General features: G+C 46.3%; 1 protein-coding gene across 6 annotated transcripts in view; it reads left to right on the plus strand.

Moving 5' to 3' along the window:
- Positions 1–16,624, plus strand: part of tfec (transcription factor EC) — a 45,923-nt gene extending 29,299 nt beyond the window's left edge. For 3 of the 6 annotated variants that reach the window (XM_061806849.1, XM_061806854.1, XM_061806852.1), the window contains 7 exons: positions 6,827–7,081; positions 7,649–7,750; positions 9,116–9,236; positions 11,416–11,472; positions 11,554–11,629; positions 14,128–14,275; positions 15,719–16,624. In XM_061806849.1, the coding sequence (XP_061662833.1) occupies positions 6,827–7,081; positions 7,649–7,750; positions 9,116–9,236; positions 11,416–11,472; positions 11,554–11,629; positions 14,128–14,275; positions 15,719–16,165 (1,206 nt within the window). In that variant the 3' untranslated portion in view covers positions 16,166–16,624. Of the gene's footprint in view, positions 1–5,254; positions 6,527–6,826; positions 7,082–7,648; positions 7,751–9,115; positions 9,237–11,415; positions 11,473–11,553; positions 11,630–14,127; positions 14,276–15,718 lie in introns of those variants that run through there. The other 3 variants (XM_061806851.1, XM_061806853.1, XM_061806850.1) reach the window with 3 other exon arrangements.
- The last annotated feature ends 1,140 nt before the right edge of the window (positions 16,625–17,764 follow it).

Consider the following 17,764-nt stretch of genomic DNA (forward strand, 5'->3'; position numbering starts at 1 on the left):
AACAAATACACTGCTGCTCAACCTGTTGTGATGGAAATAATGCACGACTTGAGCTGGGGTAGTGGCAACAATGTCTTGCTCAAGGGCACCACGATAGTAGACAACACGCAGAAAAGCACAAATATAACTCGTTGTCTTATTTTGATTTTTTTTGTTTTTTTGCTGCTCGCTCCAAACAATAAGCAGTCTTGTTTTGATCTATGATTTTTGGCGTATTACCCCCTCCCCCCTCGGGCCTTCCTAAAAATATACATTCTTGCAGTTTTGCTGTTATAATCCAAACAATTTTAACAACCCTACAGGGATTTCTCCATCCTGCCTTCATGTCTGCCAATCTTACATAAGTAGATGGATTTTTCTGAAGTGAAAGGAGAACTTGGGCAAGACTGAAACTTTGTTGCGCAAGGACTTTGCTCTTTTAATGCGATTGTCTGTTGGCCGGTAAGGGCAGCAGTTACTCCAATTCTATGATTTTTTTTTAATTATTATTATTTATGACACCTGAATCTACCACGACAAACCCGGAAAGCATCACACTTTGGGAAGAATGTGTGGTGAAAAAATATGTGGATTTTTGCACATTTACGTAGATCCATCTAGATTTAGCTATCTAATTAAGTGATATAGATTTATCTAGTTAGTTAGCTAGATGGATCTAGATATATCCACTGACCTGAAAAAAAAAAAAGACTGGATAGCGCCTACACATTGAGCGGTATGTCGATTGGTAGAATCCAGTTGGCCGCCATCTTGGTACTCCCAGAAATGTGAGGAGGAGACGATTTACAGGTTGGATTATGGCGGGGTTATTTCCTCAAAGTTTGGCATGTAGAAGTATAACCGATCGTGTGAGCTTGACGTTTTTTCAGTTCTGGTAACCTGGAGGATTTTTAATTTGACTTAGTAGGCCAAAAAAGGCGAAGTGCAAAGGAAAGACTACCAAGAAACCTTGCATAATCCCTCGGGCCCGATTTCTGTGACTTTGACTTTTCCCAAAAATACGCTGTGAAGCACTTTCATAATAAGATAGCAAAAAACTAAGCATTTTTTTGTCATAAAACATAAAATTTTAAGTAAATCAGTTCGATATATTTTTTGAAATCAGGACTTGCAATGAGAAAATATATGCTACATGCTAATACACGTTCATTTGTTGTCTCTGCGACGTCCTATTCCAGAAAATTTAAACAAGTTTCCTCACATTTGAAAATCAAATTCAATTTGCAGCGTTCTGGATTATGAAATTCATCATAACAATTCCACATAAAATGTTTTCTTGCTTATCCGCTGATGAAGTTTGGGAAAATTTTTAACCACAACAAACGAAAATAAAAATTGTTAAAAAAAAACAAAACAAAAAAAAAAACCCTTTACAAACAAACTTTAACAGTGTCAAAGTAAATCTTTCCAACTTACTTTTGGAATGTTTTCTCACAGCCACGAAAGTGACGATTAACGCACAGGTCGGCGTGGCTGTTTTGGGAGTATCAAGATGGCGGATGCCGACTTCAGTTTTTCTGCCCAAAGAGCCATTGAGCCTTTTTTTTGGTTTTGTTTTTTAGATCATTGGATATATCTAGGAAGCCTGATATTGTTAGATATTGCGAGCTAGCTACAATAGCCAGCTAGCTAGCTAGCGATCTACAGTAATACAGCAATACAATAAGCAATGCAGGCCCCAAGCGTGAATATTTTTTGAAAACTTTGTTTTTGTGTCATGCTGTTTAGAGTATTTCCATTTTTAAATGATTCTTGCACTGTCCTAATTGTATTTTCACGTCTTTTTCTCCTTTAGAGCTGTTTTTAAGCACTCCCCGCCCACCCCCTTTTTCAAAAAATGCTTTTAATCATGTAACGCACTTTGAGTTTCCTTGTTTATGAAATGGGCTATATAAATTATTTTGCTTTGCTTTGTGTACTTTATCCATCTACAAGGGAAATCCACTTAGCAATTAAGAGAGGAATGCGCTGTGTGACCGGCCATGTGCGGCATGGATGTTTCCTGGAAAACTCGGCGTGATAACACGCTTTACTCAAAGTCAGCATCTGCTGGCCCGGCTCACGTTTTCAAAACGGCAGATGGGGTTGGGGGAAGGTAACGTCGCCGAGGACCACGGAGTCGCTTGTGCTCAAAGATCGGTACATTTTTTTTTTGCATGAAGCGTGAGGAAAATATTCAGAATTTCACACTGCATTGGGGTTACTTTTATAAGTGTTGACATTACAGTAAAGGGGAATGTTTTTGCACTGGAATGAAACATGTTGACCACCAAATTTGTGGAAAATGTCACATAAACACTTAATTGGAGTATTTCAGCTGAGTTATTGAGTTTCCAGCAGGGTCAGGATTTGGGTGCAGTACCGATTTTGGTGGTTTGGGGCGCTCTATTTGGGCATAACATTGGAAATGGTTGGAATCTTTGTTGTTGAATCGAGTCAGTCGTATCTCAAGCCACCACTGTACTCCATTTTGGACCAATATCCAATTAGATGAGCGCATGTTGACCAAATATGGTGATTGAAATGTCCCCAAATAGCAGTTTGGTGAGATACAGTATTTCATTTTTCTCATGTCTTAATGTAGATCCATCCATCCATCCATTCATCCATCCATCCATTATCTACCGCTTTTTTTGGGTCGGGTCACGGGGGAAGTAGCTTCATCAGGGATACGCAGACTTCCCTTTCCCCAACCACTTCTTCCAGCTCTTCTGGAGGGATCCCGAGGTGTTCCCAAGCCAGCCGATAGACATAGTCTCTCCAGCGTGTCCTGCGTCGTTCTCGGGGTCTCTTACCAGTGGGACACGCCCGGAACACCTCACCAGGGAGGCGTCCGGGAGCCATCCGGATCAGATGCCCCAGATGCCAGCTCATCTGGCTCCTCTTAATGCGGAGGAGTAGCGGCTCTACACTGACCCCCCTCCCTGATGACCGAGCTTCTCACCCTATCTCTCAGGGAGAGCCCGGACACCCTGCGGAGGAAACTAATTTCGGTCGCTTGTATCCGGGATCTTGTTCTTTCGGTCACGACCCACAGGTCATGCCCATAGGTGAGGGTAGGAACGTAGATCGACTGGTAAATTGAGAGCTTCGCCTTTCGACTTAGATCCCTCTTTCCAAGAATGGACCGATACAAAGTCCGCATCACCGCCTGACGCTGCACCGATCCGTCTGTCGATCTCCCGCTCCATTCCGCTCTCACTCACGAACAAGACCCAGAGAGAACCCAGTGAGAACTGGAGATCATGGCTTGATGAAGCCAACAGAACCACATCATCTGCAAAGAGCAGAGATGCGATGCTGAGGCCACCAAACGGGACACCCTCTATGTCTAAAAATTCAGTCCATAAAAGTTATGAACAAAATCGGTGACAAAGGACAGCCTTGGCGGAGTCCAATTCTCACTGGAAGCGAGTCTGACTTATTGCCGGCAATGCGGACCAAACTCTGACGAACAGCTCGTATCAGGGGGTCCGGTACCCCATAATCCCGAAGAACCCCCCGCAGGACTGCCCGAGGGACACAGTCGAATGCCTTCTCCAAGTCCACAAAACACAAGTAGACTGGTCGGGCGAACTCCCATGCACCCTCGAGGATCCTGCGGAGGGTTTAGACAATGTCCACTGTTCCACGCCCCAGGACGAAAACCACATGTAATAATGTAGATCCATCCATCTGCAGTATTTTCGGCAGCGCTTACAGAGCTGGAACTTTATCCCAACTGACTTTGGGCAAGAGGTGGGGCAGACCGTGGACTGGCTTGTATCACACGTGCCCGAAAAAAAAAAATCTATAAAGAAGAAATATTGACTTCAAATTTATGACCATGTGGGATCCACTTGAGGCCCGACACAGGAAAAGTGTGCAAACGCTGTGTCGCAAACTCAGCAGCGCCAAACAACGCCTCGATTGTCGCAGCAGGTGCTTAGCGCAGCTCCGCATCCCCAAAAAGAAACGCACAAGTGTCTCAAACAAAACAATTGGGAGGAAAATATCTGGATTCTTCCCTCATTCCCGCTTCGGCGATAGCGCGCGCGTCCGTGCGAGCGCGCAGTCGCGCCGTTGCTAATCCTCCGGCATGTCCCCTTCACACATGCACAGACGCGCCATTGTGGAGTTCAGCTTCGGTGACTGAAGCGCCGTAACCTCTCCCATCTAATCAGATTCCTTTAAGTGGATAACAAGCGCGTCTCCGTCATTTACAGTAGCGAAATGGCAAAGTGAGACCAGAACAGTGGCCCGTCACACACACCCACAAATACACAAATACGCAAGACGACAGGGGCTGTGGAGCAGGCCCGGGGCTTGCAACAACTGCCATCTTGTTGAGAGAGATAAGACCTCTCAGTAACGACTGACAAGATGAGTATTGTGGCGAGGACGCCCTGTTAGGTGCATGCCAAGCGAATAAGAGCAACTCTAGTTTAAGGGAGGTGGGGGGGTTTACTTGCTAGCTCCCAAATCCTTGCAATTTTTTGCGGTGTCGTGCTAGCTGACACGTCACCAATATTCAGACTTCTTCCCACTCAGTATTAAACATGGAAAAGTGGCTATAGCTGGATGTTCTTTAAAAAAAAAAAAAAAACATTCTTTTTCATCCATCCATCCATTTTCTTCACCGCTTATCCTCGCGAGGGTCGCGGGGAGTGCTGGAACCTATCCCAGTTATTGACGGGCAGGAGGCGGGGTTACACCCAGAACTGGTTGCCAGCCAATCGCAGGGCACATAGAGACAAACAGCTGCACTCGCAATCACACCTAGGGGCAATTTCGAGCAGGGGTGCCCAGACTTTTTTTTTTTTTTTTTTTACCCCAAGATCTACTTTTCAAGCAGCCAGGCTCTCGCAAGCTACCGACGACGGGGGTGGGGATGGGGGGATGATGACGCTCCCAAATCGTTTTAAGGTTAATGTTATGTGGCCTCCTATATTTAAAACACAGAATTAACTTTTTGTGTACTGTGATGTCTGTGCTTTCTGCACGTTCTACTTTGGCTTCGGACTAGACCTTTCCAACTCGAAAAAGACAAAATCTCCAAGAGGGGCAATTTAGAGTGATCATTCTTTTTATGGTGAAAATAAAATATAAAATAAATAAATAAATACTTTTGTTCTGGAAACTGAAACTTTTTGTCTGTCTCCGAATTTAAGGAACTGTAATTACGGCCCAGTGAGGAACTAAATACTACATTCTGTCGCTTTAAAAATGAAGAGAACACATAGTTTTCATATTACACTTTGTTTTTTTTTTTTTTTTTGTGGGGGTGGGGGCAGGAAAGGCCTTGTTAAAAGAATGCGAACCCATACCAGTACACTCCACAAAGGATCACTTATTTTCTCCAGAAATCCTTTTCAAAGTAATCCCCATAAGATCTGTATTTCCATTAGGGGGGTTCATATTTGCGCATAAGTGTTCCACGAATTTCATTTCTCCCGCCAGTCCGATTATTTCCGTGTAGCGTTCGAGCCCCTTGTACACAAATTTGCTTTCTCCGGCACCGCGCCGCCTCGGAAACAAAAGGCGCCTTGATCGTTTCCGAGAGCGGACATCCCTGAATATCGGCAGTACAACGGGTAGTAAATATTTAATTGTTCCGAAATACCATATTGCTGCTAAAGCGGCCAGACATAAGGTCAAGCGATAACTGAATGATTCTTGTAATGGATTAGCTGGATTCGGTCATGGCGTATTATCCCTTCAGAGATAAAGAAGTTCAGGGAAGTTCATTAAATTACCTTTGAATGGAATACTAAAGATCTCCGGATTGTGTTTTCAACGCCTTGGAATACGCACGCCATTAAATCGTCTCAAAATAGTAAACAGGTGGTAAAATAATACAGACGACAGTGAGCTTCGTTGTCAACGCAACATCATAATTCAAATGACACGTTTCGGATGAACTACAACTTCCGGAAACAGCCGTCAACGTACCGCGGCTCAAGACGTCGCTTTACTGACGCCATAGTCGGCGGAACGGATCGTTCTGAGCGCTTCATATTCACGGCGAGCGAATGACAAAGGCTGGTTTAAAAATGGCATTAGCGGAGTTATTTAAAACCACTGTTGGAGAACAAGGGTCATTTTGTGCCGCCGCAAGCCCTGAAGCAACCAGAAGAGGACCTTGGGAGCGGAGCGCCGATTGGCCGCTCGGACAAAAAAAAGGGGCGGTCCTGGTGAATTAGTGATAGACGGTAAAGGCAGACGTCCTGCAGTGATCAAACCCCGGGTGATCTGACACCCGGCCGTTTGAAGTGATTGTCATGCTATGTAACATGAAGGCTTACCCCCAGCTTTGGGCCTAATTAGTTCACTTAGGGCCCTTTATAAAGACTCTGCCGGGACACCGCAAGGGACACCAGCTCAGTAAGGAGCCAGAAGATCCGCGGGAGGAGCAGCAACGGCAGACTCGGATCCCTAAACTAGAAGCGAGCAAACTGAATCTGAAGACTTGTCCGCGTCGGCGAGAATGCCACACTTATCAGACAGCAGCTACTACACGATGCGGGATGCGACCAGAGCTTCGAATGTAAGACGATCAAACTTTGTTAAATGTACTCTGCCGGGCCTGACTAAGAGAAACTGCTCCGTGTGGATTGTCAACTTGAGTTTTGCCGGGGTTGAAGCATTTTTTTTTTTCATGCCGAAAAAGCCGAGTCAGTTTCGAGAAAATGCAGCCTCCGAGAGAGAAATGACAAAGCTGTGACTCATGACTAGTTCTTGCATCCCGAGTGATATCATCTTTCCGCAACAACCACAACACCTGCGCGACGTGTTATTCAGAACCGATCCGCACTCCCGACCGATGAGTTTCTCGTCCCGTTGACAGGTACAGAACCAACTGGAAAACTCAAAGTTCCACCTCCATCAGAGCCAGAGCCAGCAGGTCAAGCAGTACCTGACGCTGGGCTCCAAGTTGGCCTCGTCGGCCGCGCAGGCCCACGGCGTGCCGCACCCCCACGCGCCCGGCCAGCCGCTGGCCACCGTGCCCATCATGAGGAACGGGCACATGGCCTCGGTCAACGACGGCAGCAGCCCCGACAGCCCCGTCACCCTGATGAGCATGGCCAATCACGACAGCGAGGTGAGTGCCTGGCGGAGAAATAAAAGCTCCCGGCCGCTATCTTCTGCCTACTGCAAGTGGAAGTGAAACCGTGAGACGGGTGAAAAAAGGACGAAGCCGCGACCACGTTAGCGAGCGATTGTCCCGGGCGCAGACGGGGGATGACACATTTTCCCGTCATGGCCCTTGAAACCGATCTGATCTGCGGTTTATTTCTGTTTTTTTTTTGCTGCGAGTGATTATTGTCAGTCCTCCCACATTCTTTTATTGAGATAAGCGCTGACGCTCGCTTGAGACAGCAATCAGGGATACGCAGGAAGTAGTTCACAACGTGTTTCTCTTTCTGACGTACTCATCAATAATTCTAGACTTTGTCACCTCAAACGCGAGACTTTCTCGCAGGAGGAGGTTTGAGCGATTATGTTTTCCCACCACAAACGCGTCCCACTAATTTAAGACTTTTCCATTATTGGATTAGCTGGCGGGAAGTCCCTCCTCCAGAGGTGGACAGCTGCGGCGTTCCGGTCTTGGCATCCGCACTCTGTTCTCGAGCCGCTCGAATAACTTGATTTTTAATTTTTTTTTTAGTTTCCAATGGATGAAGTGATTGATGACCTGATCAATCTTGAAACGGGCTTCAAAGATGGCGGCCTGGATTGCATGGAGTCGAACATCCTGATGCAAAACAATGTAAGTCCACAATCTCTTGACTACGGACGCAGAAGCTAACGACCAAGTTCTTTAATGGAACCGGTACTTATCTCTCCCTCGTCAGATACATAAGGTGGCAGCTTGGGAAAAAGTAGGGTGGGGTGTAGAAGTTGGTGGTGGTGGTGGTGGGGGGGGGGCGCTATCTTTGAGGTCAGCTTAAGTCGAGAGATGAGTCAAAGTTCATCAAGGCTTAGCAAAAGTTCTCACATCATTCAAGATGATCGCAAGTCCTGGTCAACTAAAGCCTCCAGCGTTGACTCCAACAAAGCAAAGCAAGGCAGAATCACAAAATCTTTCTGCAGGACTTGGAAAACCCAAAACCAGGGATACCGGTTACAGGTACTATTGGAATCCATCCAAACTCAATAAATCCCATCCGGAAGCTAGCCCAGCAGACAAAAGTCCTAACCCGCTGATAAAGGGACTGGGAGCTAAACCCGAAAGATACCGCCGCAGTGCGGGGGAGGCGGAGATAAGACCGAGTTCGTCTGCTTCAAACGAAGATTTATTTTTGCGTCTTTGCTCGTGTTCTCGGTACTAACGTGATTGTTCAGGAATGACACCGTGCCGAAATGTATTGGTTCAACTTGATCACATTCGGGACCGCAAACATAAGTAAAGGGTCTGTCGGATCACGACGGGAGTACGCGGCGGATTGTTGGAAACTTTTTGATAAGGGCCCCCCCTCCACCTTTTCGTCCTCCATTTCGGGGAGATAATGACGAAAAAAATGCACTTCTGTTTGGTTTCTTCTTACCACAACACTTCCTTTTAAACAGTCCCCAATCGTACCTACACGCCTCGGATCAAATCGGCTCGGAATCCCCAGAGCGGGACCGCGAGTACACAAATGCGAATTCGACACACACGTGGGGTTGGGGGGCTGGCAACGCCACATCTTGACATCCCAGCTCGGTCCATGAAAAGGCGTCTTTATTGTCCAGGGCGGGTGTACGCTTTCTCAGACAAAAATGACAGCCGTAGAAAAACAGTTTTCCCTCTGTTCCACGCAGTTGACTCAGCTCGGCCTTTTCATCTAACGGGGATGCTATTTTCAACACAGTGCCCCGTCTCTGTGTTCGGGTGGAAGGGTTTTGAAAATGGGGCACTGGCCGGGGTCGGGGGGGGAGAAGGAGTCGGAACGGTAGCCGTGGTAACAAACCCTCGAGGACCCGGTCTTTGTTCCTCAAACTTGGCGTCAAGTAGTTTTGACGCATTGTGATGCAACGCCGGCAATTTGCATGTCTGGGTTCCGCGGTCCTCGGAAAGTTTCCCGCCGCTACATTCGCATAAATGCAATTTTGATTTGAAATAAATGATCTGGTTGTCTTTTGTCGCCGACAGGTGTCCCTCAGTAGCAGCATGCTGGACGTGTATGGGGGTGAACAAGGTATGAACCCCCCTAACGGTGGACTGAGTCCCACATCTAACCCCACAAAGCTCACAGTAAAAAGGGAATACACAGGTATGAACTCATACCACAGCGCAGGGGTGTCAAACTCATTTTTTTTGGTCCCGGGCCACGTTGTCGTTCTTCAGCTGGGCCGTTAAGATTGTGAAAAACCACAAAAATCTTTCAAAAAGTACTTTTGGAATCAGAAATCAAGGGTATGCAATATCTCACTTTCATTTATGTGACAATTTGAAGCTTTAGTTCAAATTTGAACAAGAATTCTGGACGTTGATTTGCCTTTGCGGGCCACATAAAATCCTGTGGCGGGCTGATCTGGCCCCCGGGCCTTGAGTTTGACAACAGTGCATAGTGTTAACAAACAACAACAACAAAAGTCAACTTTAATTGTTGCACACAGGGCATTTCTATACAATTTGATCAATAATGGTAAAGACAATTGTAAAAAGTAGTTTTCCAGTACTGCTTTCTAAAACGTTTTTCAGCGTTTAATATTTTCGGTATTCGTGGGAAAGGCAGGACTTACTGACAGATCAAACGCCGAAAAATGTATTATATGGTAAAGATAAACGTGGATAAGGAAAAAAAAAATCACGAGCTGCACAATTTTCGCACTGCCCCACTGTGGTAAAAATGCATAAATGAACCCATTTCACTCCTGTCTCGAAACAATCGTAATAAATTCCACCATATTCATCCATATCATAAACTAATTTATTTTGCTCTCTGCCGCTGCGCGAGCACAAAATGGCCGACTCGTCCTGGCTCTTCAGTTCACAGAACCCTCTGGTGTTTTGCAACAACACAGCGAGGCTCTCACGGTGGCGTGAACGGTCAAGACAGTTTGAGTGACAAAGGAGGGGCATTTTTAAAATACCCCCCCCGGCCCCCCCCAAAAAATGCGTGTGTGACAGTGTGTGTCTTTAATGTAATGGAAAAGGAAAATCTTGATTATTGGTAAATACATTTCGTCTTCGGCGGAACAGTGGCTCAGCTGGAAAGCGTTGGCCTCACAGTTCTGAGGTCCCGGGTTCAATCCCGGACCCGCCTGTGTGGAGTTTGCATGTTCTCCCCGTGCCTACGTGGGTTTTCGCTTGGGCACTCCGGTTTCCTCCCACATCCCAAAAACATGCAACATTATTTGGACACTAAATTGCCCCTAGGTGGGATTGTGAGTGCGTCTGTTTGTCTCCTTGTGCCCTGCGACTGGCTGGCGACCGGTTCAGGGTGTAACCCCGCCTCCGGCACGCCCCCGCGACCCTTGTTAGGATAAGCGGCTAAGAAAACGGATGGATTGATGGATTATGCCACTGCCACCTAGAGGTCATGAGAACGGTGTCATTCCAATGTGCCACCGCCTCCTAGAGGCTGTGAAAAAGATGTAGCGAGGATAAGCGGCTAAGAAAATGGATGGAGTTAACTAAGAGTTCAAAATAACAAAATTATGGGAACACACGTTGATATGATGTGCCACGTTTTTACCAATATTGATCAAATCATATAGAAAATGACACATAGACTCACTTTTTGAATAAGACAACACCTCAGCACCCGCACAACACCCAATGTATTGTATTTAAGATGTATGAAATATGACCAGAGATGTTATAAATAGTCAACATAAGGTTGGGGAGAACTGAGCTCCTTTTTTTTTTTTTTTTTTTGAGGGAGAAATACAAACTGAGCAAAAAATTAAAAAAAAGACTTGGGCCTTTCTCGAAATGGAACATAAATTAAACCGGCCCTTAACTATTTGGGAATTCGAAAGTATCGGCCCGAAAAAAGCCTCCATTCTCCGTGGGGTGCGGGCACGAAGAGGACAATGTCCCCCCCCCCCCACTCGCCCCCACCCTCCGACACAGACTCCAAATTGTCTCCGTTGAATCAACAGAGAGGACAAATTGGGAAATCCAATTTCGCCGCCTAATTACGTAATTTGCAAGAATGCGAATGCAAATAGAAACGCGGCGGGCATTCCCCCCGTGTCCCCCCCCACCCCCCGCCTCTCCAAGGCCGCTTCGCAAATGCGCTTAATTACCGAGTGCGGCCTCCTAAAAAGTAGTAAAAGAGAGACACGTCAAGCTGGTCGAGGCCTCACGCACGGCGCATTTAGGCCGACCGCAGCTCTGAGCGGCCTCACTGTCTTCTCTTGACTGCCCCTTTTTGTCTCAATCAGACTCCGTCGCTAATCCATTTGCAATATCATTTTTTTTTTTCATCTTTGTCTCGACAGAACACGACACGCGGGTCATGGCCAAGGAGAGGCAGAAAAAGGACAACCACAACTTGAGTGAGTGCTCGCACGACCCGCGTCCCGACCGAAAAGCTGAATCCACCCTTAAAATCAGTTTTTGCTGTTGTCGATTTTCAGTCGAAAGACGGAGACGATACAACATCAACTACAGGATTAAAGAACTGGGGACGCTCATACCGAAGTCCAATGACCCGTAAGTCGTACACGAGTCACAAAACGCATCGGAAACGCTCGGTTTTGAAGCGACGCTATCGGTAATGCCACCGTTTTAATAAATACAGTGGTGAAAATAAGTACTTGACCACCCTGCTATATTGCAAGTTCTCCCACACATCACAATCATGGACGGGTCTAAAATTTTCATCGTAGGTGCATGTAGATCCATCCAGAAATCACAACGTATGATTTTTTTTAATGATTTACCTGTGTGATATTTGGTACAGTAGCCTTTGTTTACAGAGGTCAAACGTTTCCTGGAGTTGTTCACCAGGGTTGCGCACACGGCAGGATGGATTTTGGCCCACTCCTCCACACAGATCTTCTCTAGATCATGCAGGTTTCTGGGGTGTCGCTTAGAAACAGGGAGTTTCAGCTCCCTCCAAAGATTTTCTATTGGGTTTGAGACTGGCTAGGCCACGCCACAACCTTGATATGGTTCCTTAGATTTCCTGGTTGTGTGCTTCACCCGAAAGACCCAGCCACGACCCATCTTCAAGGCTCTGACTGAGGGAAAGAGGTTGTTCCCCGAAATCTCACACTATATGGCCGTGGTCATCCTCTCGTTAATACAGTGCATGTCACATGTGCAGAAAAACACCCCCAAACCATGATGCTACCACCCCCGTGCTTCGCAGTCGGGATGGTGTTCTTGGGATGGAAAGACCTCCAAACACGGTTCGTGGAATTATGACCAAAAAGTTCAATTTAGGTCTCATCTGACCATAAAACTTCCTCCCGTGACTCCTCAAATGGTCATTGGTAAACTAAAGACGGGTTTTGACATGTGCTGGTTTTTGCGAGGGAACCTTCCGTGCCGTGTATGATTTCAAACCATGACGTCTTAGCGTATTAGCAACAGTCACCTTGGAAACGGTGGTCCCAGCTCTTTTCAGGTCATTGACCAAGTCCTGTCGTGTAGTCCTGGGCTGATTCCTCACCTTTCTCAGGATCATTGAGACCCCACGAGTTGATATCTTTCATGGGGCTCCCCTCCGATTGAGATTGACCGTCATGTTTAGCTTCTTCCAATTTCTAACGATTCCTCCAACAGTGGGACCTTTTGTCACCAAGCTGCTTGGCAATTTCTCCGTAGCCCTTTCCAGCCGTGTGGAGTTGTACCATTTTGTCTCTGGTGTCTTTGGAGAGCTATCTGGTCTTGGCCATGTTACAAGTTTGAGTCTTACTGATCGTATGGAGTGGACAGGTGTCTTTATGCAGCTAACGACCTCACACGGGTCCATCTGATTCACAGATAATACATGGAGTGGAGGTGGACTTTTAAAGGCGGCCTAACAAGTCTTTGAGAGTCAGAATTCTAGCTGATAGACAGGTGTTCAAATACTTATTTGCACCTGTATCACACAAATCATACATAGTGATTTCTGGATTTTTCTCTTTCGATTATCTCTCTCACAATGGACATGGACCTACGATGAAAATTTCAGACCCCTCCATGATTTCTAAGTTGGAGAACTTGCAATATAGCAGGGTGTTCAAATACTTATTTTCTTCACCGTATCTACTATTGTGAATGAAGTATGCATCCCACAGAGACTTTTTTTTTTTCAAACACACCTCTGAAATAGGAAAATAAAGTTGCCATTGTTTTGAAACTCATAGGGACGTCCAAGTGTACCTAATATTATGGCGAGCAAGTGTATCATTTGCAATCTGGTGAGGATAAGCTGCTCAGAAAAGGGATTTTCTTAAAAAATGTGATTTATAAAAACCACAGTTTTATTTAAAAATACTAAGATAATGAATGCACGTTTCATTACTTAAGGCTTGATATTTAACCCAAGGATAAAATTGCGCATTATCCATCGATTGGTTACTTTCGGATTGCGCAGGTCGACCCGACGTCGGCGATAAATGGCTTCAGAGCAAACCCAAAATACGCTTGATCTCCTGCGGGAGGGCTCACAAGCAGGGACCAGTTTGAACAACAGGTGGACAGGGGGGCTGAATTCCAATCCGGCGGCCATCGCCGCCAATTGAACTTTGGCGTCCATTTAAATGCAAGGTCGGCCTTGTCACGGCGGCGCCATTAACGCCGGATAAAGGAGATTATTAGCTCGAATCCAAATGGGGTCTCACTTCTGCGGAAAAAGGACAATGTCACCACCTTACCTTTAAAAAAGGCGCTAATCTCGCACCTTGAGTTCCCAATTCAGATCCTTCCCCCTCTTCGTCCGTCCCCCCTCCCAGGATTAATTTTAGACACCAAGGAAGTACCAGAATGGACTTTCCACAGAGCTACTTAATTATTCTATTAAAATCCCTTTTCAGAATCCCATCTCAGGTCTGACGATGAATAATTGCTGTGTAAGTCATCATTTCTCATAATAGATTGTGGGGAAAACCATGTTTAAAAAAAAAAAAAACCCACACCTCTCATAGAGGATATTCTGGGAGCTCCCCCCCCCAAAAAAAATTATCTTGAACATTTTTTTTTTTTAATTTCACGTGCAGCGACATGCGGTGGAACAAAGGCACCATCCTAAAAGCCTCGGTGGAGTACATCAGGTGGCTGCAGAAGGAGCAGCAGCACGCTCGCGAGCTGGAGAGTCGCCAGAAGAAGCTGGAGCAGGCCAACCGGAGGCTCATACTCAGGATTCAGGTACACGCCGCGTCGGGGGGGGAAACGGCCCCCCGACCGTACGCCAGATCGTTGTCTACGTTCAGTCTAGGTTGAACTGTAAAGACCTCGTGAAGTGACAAAACCAGACAAAAACAAAACACCGCTCATAACGGAATAAAAGACTTCTTCGGGTGCCCCGATTGGCTAAAACGGCTCTATAGCGAGGCCTTACAGCGCCCCCTGTTGCTTTGGAACGCACCTCACACCCAACGACGTCAGGATTAAAAAGCTCACTGACATCGGCGCTAATCATCCAACGTATTAAGAGGAAAAAACAAGCGGCAGATATTGTGGAATCCCCCCTCAGTGCTGGGAAAAAAAAGCGATGGCGTGTCCTGACTTGGATGATGAACAAACGATTGATAAAAAAAAAAAAACAAGGAGGGGCGACGCCCAAAACTCCCGTCGTGCTACTCATAGCGGCCTCACCTCAACGTGTTGATAAGAAAGAGGGAAAAAAAACATGCAAGCGCTTTAGTTTGATAAATAAAAGCTATTTGCGGCACGTTAACACAATTTCAAAACCATTTTACAATATGGACTGCATCAGGGATCCGCGCTGAGCCCCTTCCTGTTTGCGGTAGGAATGGATAGGCTGACAAACGAGGTTAGACTGGAATCCCCTTGGACTATGATGTTCGCAGACGATATTGTGATTGGCAGTGAAAGCACGGAGCAGGCAAGGGAAGAATTAGAAAAATGGAGGCACGCACCGGAAAGGAGAGGAATGAAGATTAGCTGAAGTAAAACAGAATATATGAAGCTCCAGGGAGAAGCGATGGCGAGGGTGGATGACTTCAAATACTTGGAGTCAACAATACAGAGCAATGGAGAGTAAAGTAAATTTACTCTAAAGTAAATTTTCCAGGCAAAAGAGTGAGAGGAAGACCAAAGAAAAGGTTGATGGATGTGGGGAGGGAGGACATGAGGACGGTGGGTGCACGAGATAGGTTCAGATGGAAAAAGATGACATGCTGTGGGGACCCCTAATGGGACAAGCCGAAAGGAAAAGAAGAAGAAGATCGTTTAAAATAAATACTTTGCTATCAGCCAGAGCCTCGGCACGGTCTTGCAGCGTTTTAAGGGAATGAGGGTGAGTCATGCAGAAAAAAAATCTGAATTTGTGACTGTTTACTGGTTATGCCTCAGCTTTATTGTATTTTTTATGAGTTTACAGGTCATATTCTTTATTAATGTGAGCACCCCAAACGTTATTTCATTCATTATATATTTTATAATGGGGCAATGAAATGTTTATGCAATTTTATATTTTGCTAAACAATCGGTCAAGGCCAAATTTATGAATTTTATTTTTGTAATATGGATTTGATTCTGCAGTTTTGAACCTACTTTACATCCTTGTGATATTTATCGGTTCACTGAACCTCTTTAGTCAACATTTTTTTGTTTTTTTTCCTGCAGGAACTTGAGATTCAGGCTCGAGCGCACGGCCTCCCGAACATGGCGACCTCTTTGGGGACGACGGACCTGTCCTCGCACCACCTCAAGCAGCAGCAGTCGTCCCCTCAGGCCCAGCAGCCCCCGCTCTACCAGGAAGACCCCAACGGCGATTACCTGCAGCGGATAGCCGTGGTCGCCGGCGTGCCGTCCATCCCGATGCCGCTGGGGCCGCAGGACCACGTGGTGGGCGCCGACGGCTGTAGCACCTTCTCCGACCCGCTGTCCCACTTCACCGAGATCTTCAGCGCCACGCTCAAGGGCGAGCACCGGCTGGACGAGATCCTGATGGACGAGGCGCTGTCCCCGTTTGGCGCCGACCCGCTGCTGTCCTCGGGCTCGCCCCGGGCCGCCTCCAAGGACAGCAGCCGCCGCAGCAGCTTCAGCTCAGGGGAGGGTGACGACCTATAATGCAAAAACCACATGGGGTCAAAAGTGCTATCAGACATTTTTTTTTGGGGGGGGAGACAACAAACACTGGCACCCCTTTTTCTTGTATATATTGTACAGCTCATGGACGTCCTGATTTTTCCAGCATGTCTGCCTCCCACAAAAACCAGAAAGACTCATATACACAAAGAAAAAAAGAAAAGGGAGAAACGTTTTTGGTTAACACTGTCGTTAGCTGTACACTGAATTGTACTCCAAAGAACTGCTGAGATCCGGACAATGTTTTTTTTATATCTCCAACGTGCCTTATTCATTATTATCTATTTCTTCTTTGTCATGCCTAACACTGCCTCTTTTCTACATTTTTTTTTATATTTATATGGCCTTAATCCATGCCATCATAAAATATATTTGCAGTATACATTATCTAACATGCTACTTTTTTTTATCCTCAGTCTGGGGTTGGGAAGACTATAATAAACCCCTTTTTTGATATGACTGGCTTCCTGTCATTATCTGACGTACGTCACGACCGACGTCCAACAATAACGGAACGAAACTTGTACCGCCTGTACTCTTATTTTGGGGATAAAAAAAAAAAAAGAAAGAAAAGAAGCATCGCGCACAAATCAGTCGGCGAAATTGGCTGGGAAGTTTCGCGGCGAAAGCGACGGTGGCTGATTAGGAGCGAGACAAGGGGGGACGTGGACAATAAAGACAAGTAGTGCTAATGCTGATGAGGACTCGGAGCTGATGAGCCCTCGAGGATGCATAATGACGAGGAATTGAAGAGCGCTTTCAGTGGCGAGCCCCCGGAAAGTTTACTGAGGTGAGCTGCCGGAAGGACATCTGATTGCAAAGTACGCGAGGAGACCAAATCCTCATATTTGTTTTTTACTGCAGGTGACAGAAAAGAAATTGATTACTTTTTCACTCTCTGCTCACATTACCGCTGGAAGACGGGGTGCAGTCCAGTCTTGTATTTGTACACTTTTACTACAAAGCCATGCTGTTGGCATTGTTTTGCTGAAAATAAGCAGAAACATCCCAGAAAAAAAAAAATACTTTGCTTGGATGGCAGCATATTTTGCTCCAAAACCGCTATGTACCATTCAGGATTAATAATTCCTTCACAGATGTGCAAGTCACCCATGCAGTAGGCACGATGAAACACCCCCGGGACCATCAGATGCTGGTTTTCGAACTACAAGCCAGATGAGGCGACCGGGGCATCTGATCCGGACGTCTCCCTGGTGAGGTGTTCCGGGCACGTTCCACCGGAAACAGACCCCGAGGACGACCCAGGACACGCTAGAGAGACTATGGTGGGGAAAGGGAAGTCTGGGTATCCCTGCTGAAGCTACTTCCCCTGCGACCCGACCCGGAAAAGCGGTAGAGAATGGATGGGTGGATGCACAATCCAGATGGCCTTTTCCTCTTTGTAGCGAAAGGACGTGATAGCCGTGCTTTCCAAAAACAATTACAAATGTGGACTCGTCAGACTACAGCACACTTTTTAACTTTGTGTCAGTTCAACTCAGATGAGCTCAGGTAGAAAGACAGCCAAAGAGTTTCTGGGCGCTATTCCGAAATGGCTTTTCTTTGGATTTGCATGGTAAA

The sequence above is a fragment of the Syngnathoides biaculeatus genome, chromosome 20 (genome assembly GCF_019802595.1).
Source record: "Syngnathoides biaculeatus isolate LvHL_M chromosome 20, ASM1980259v1, whole genome shotgun sequence".
Classification (NCBI taxonomy): domain Eukaryota; kingdom Metazoa; phylum Chordata; class Actinopteri; order Syngnathiformes; family Syngnathidae; genus Syngnathoides; species Syngnathoides biaculeatus.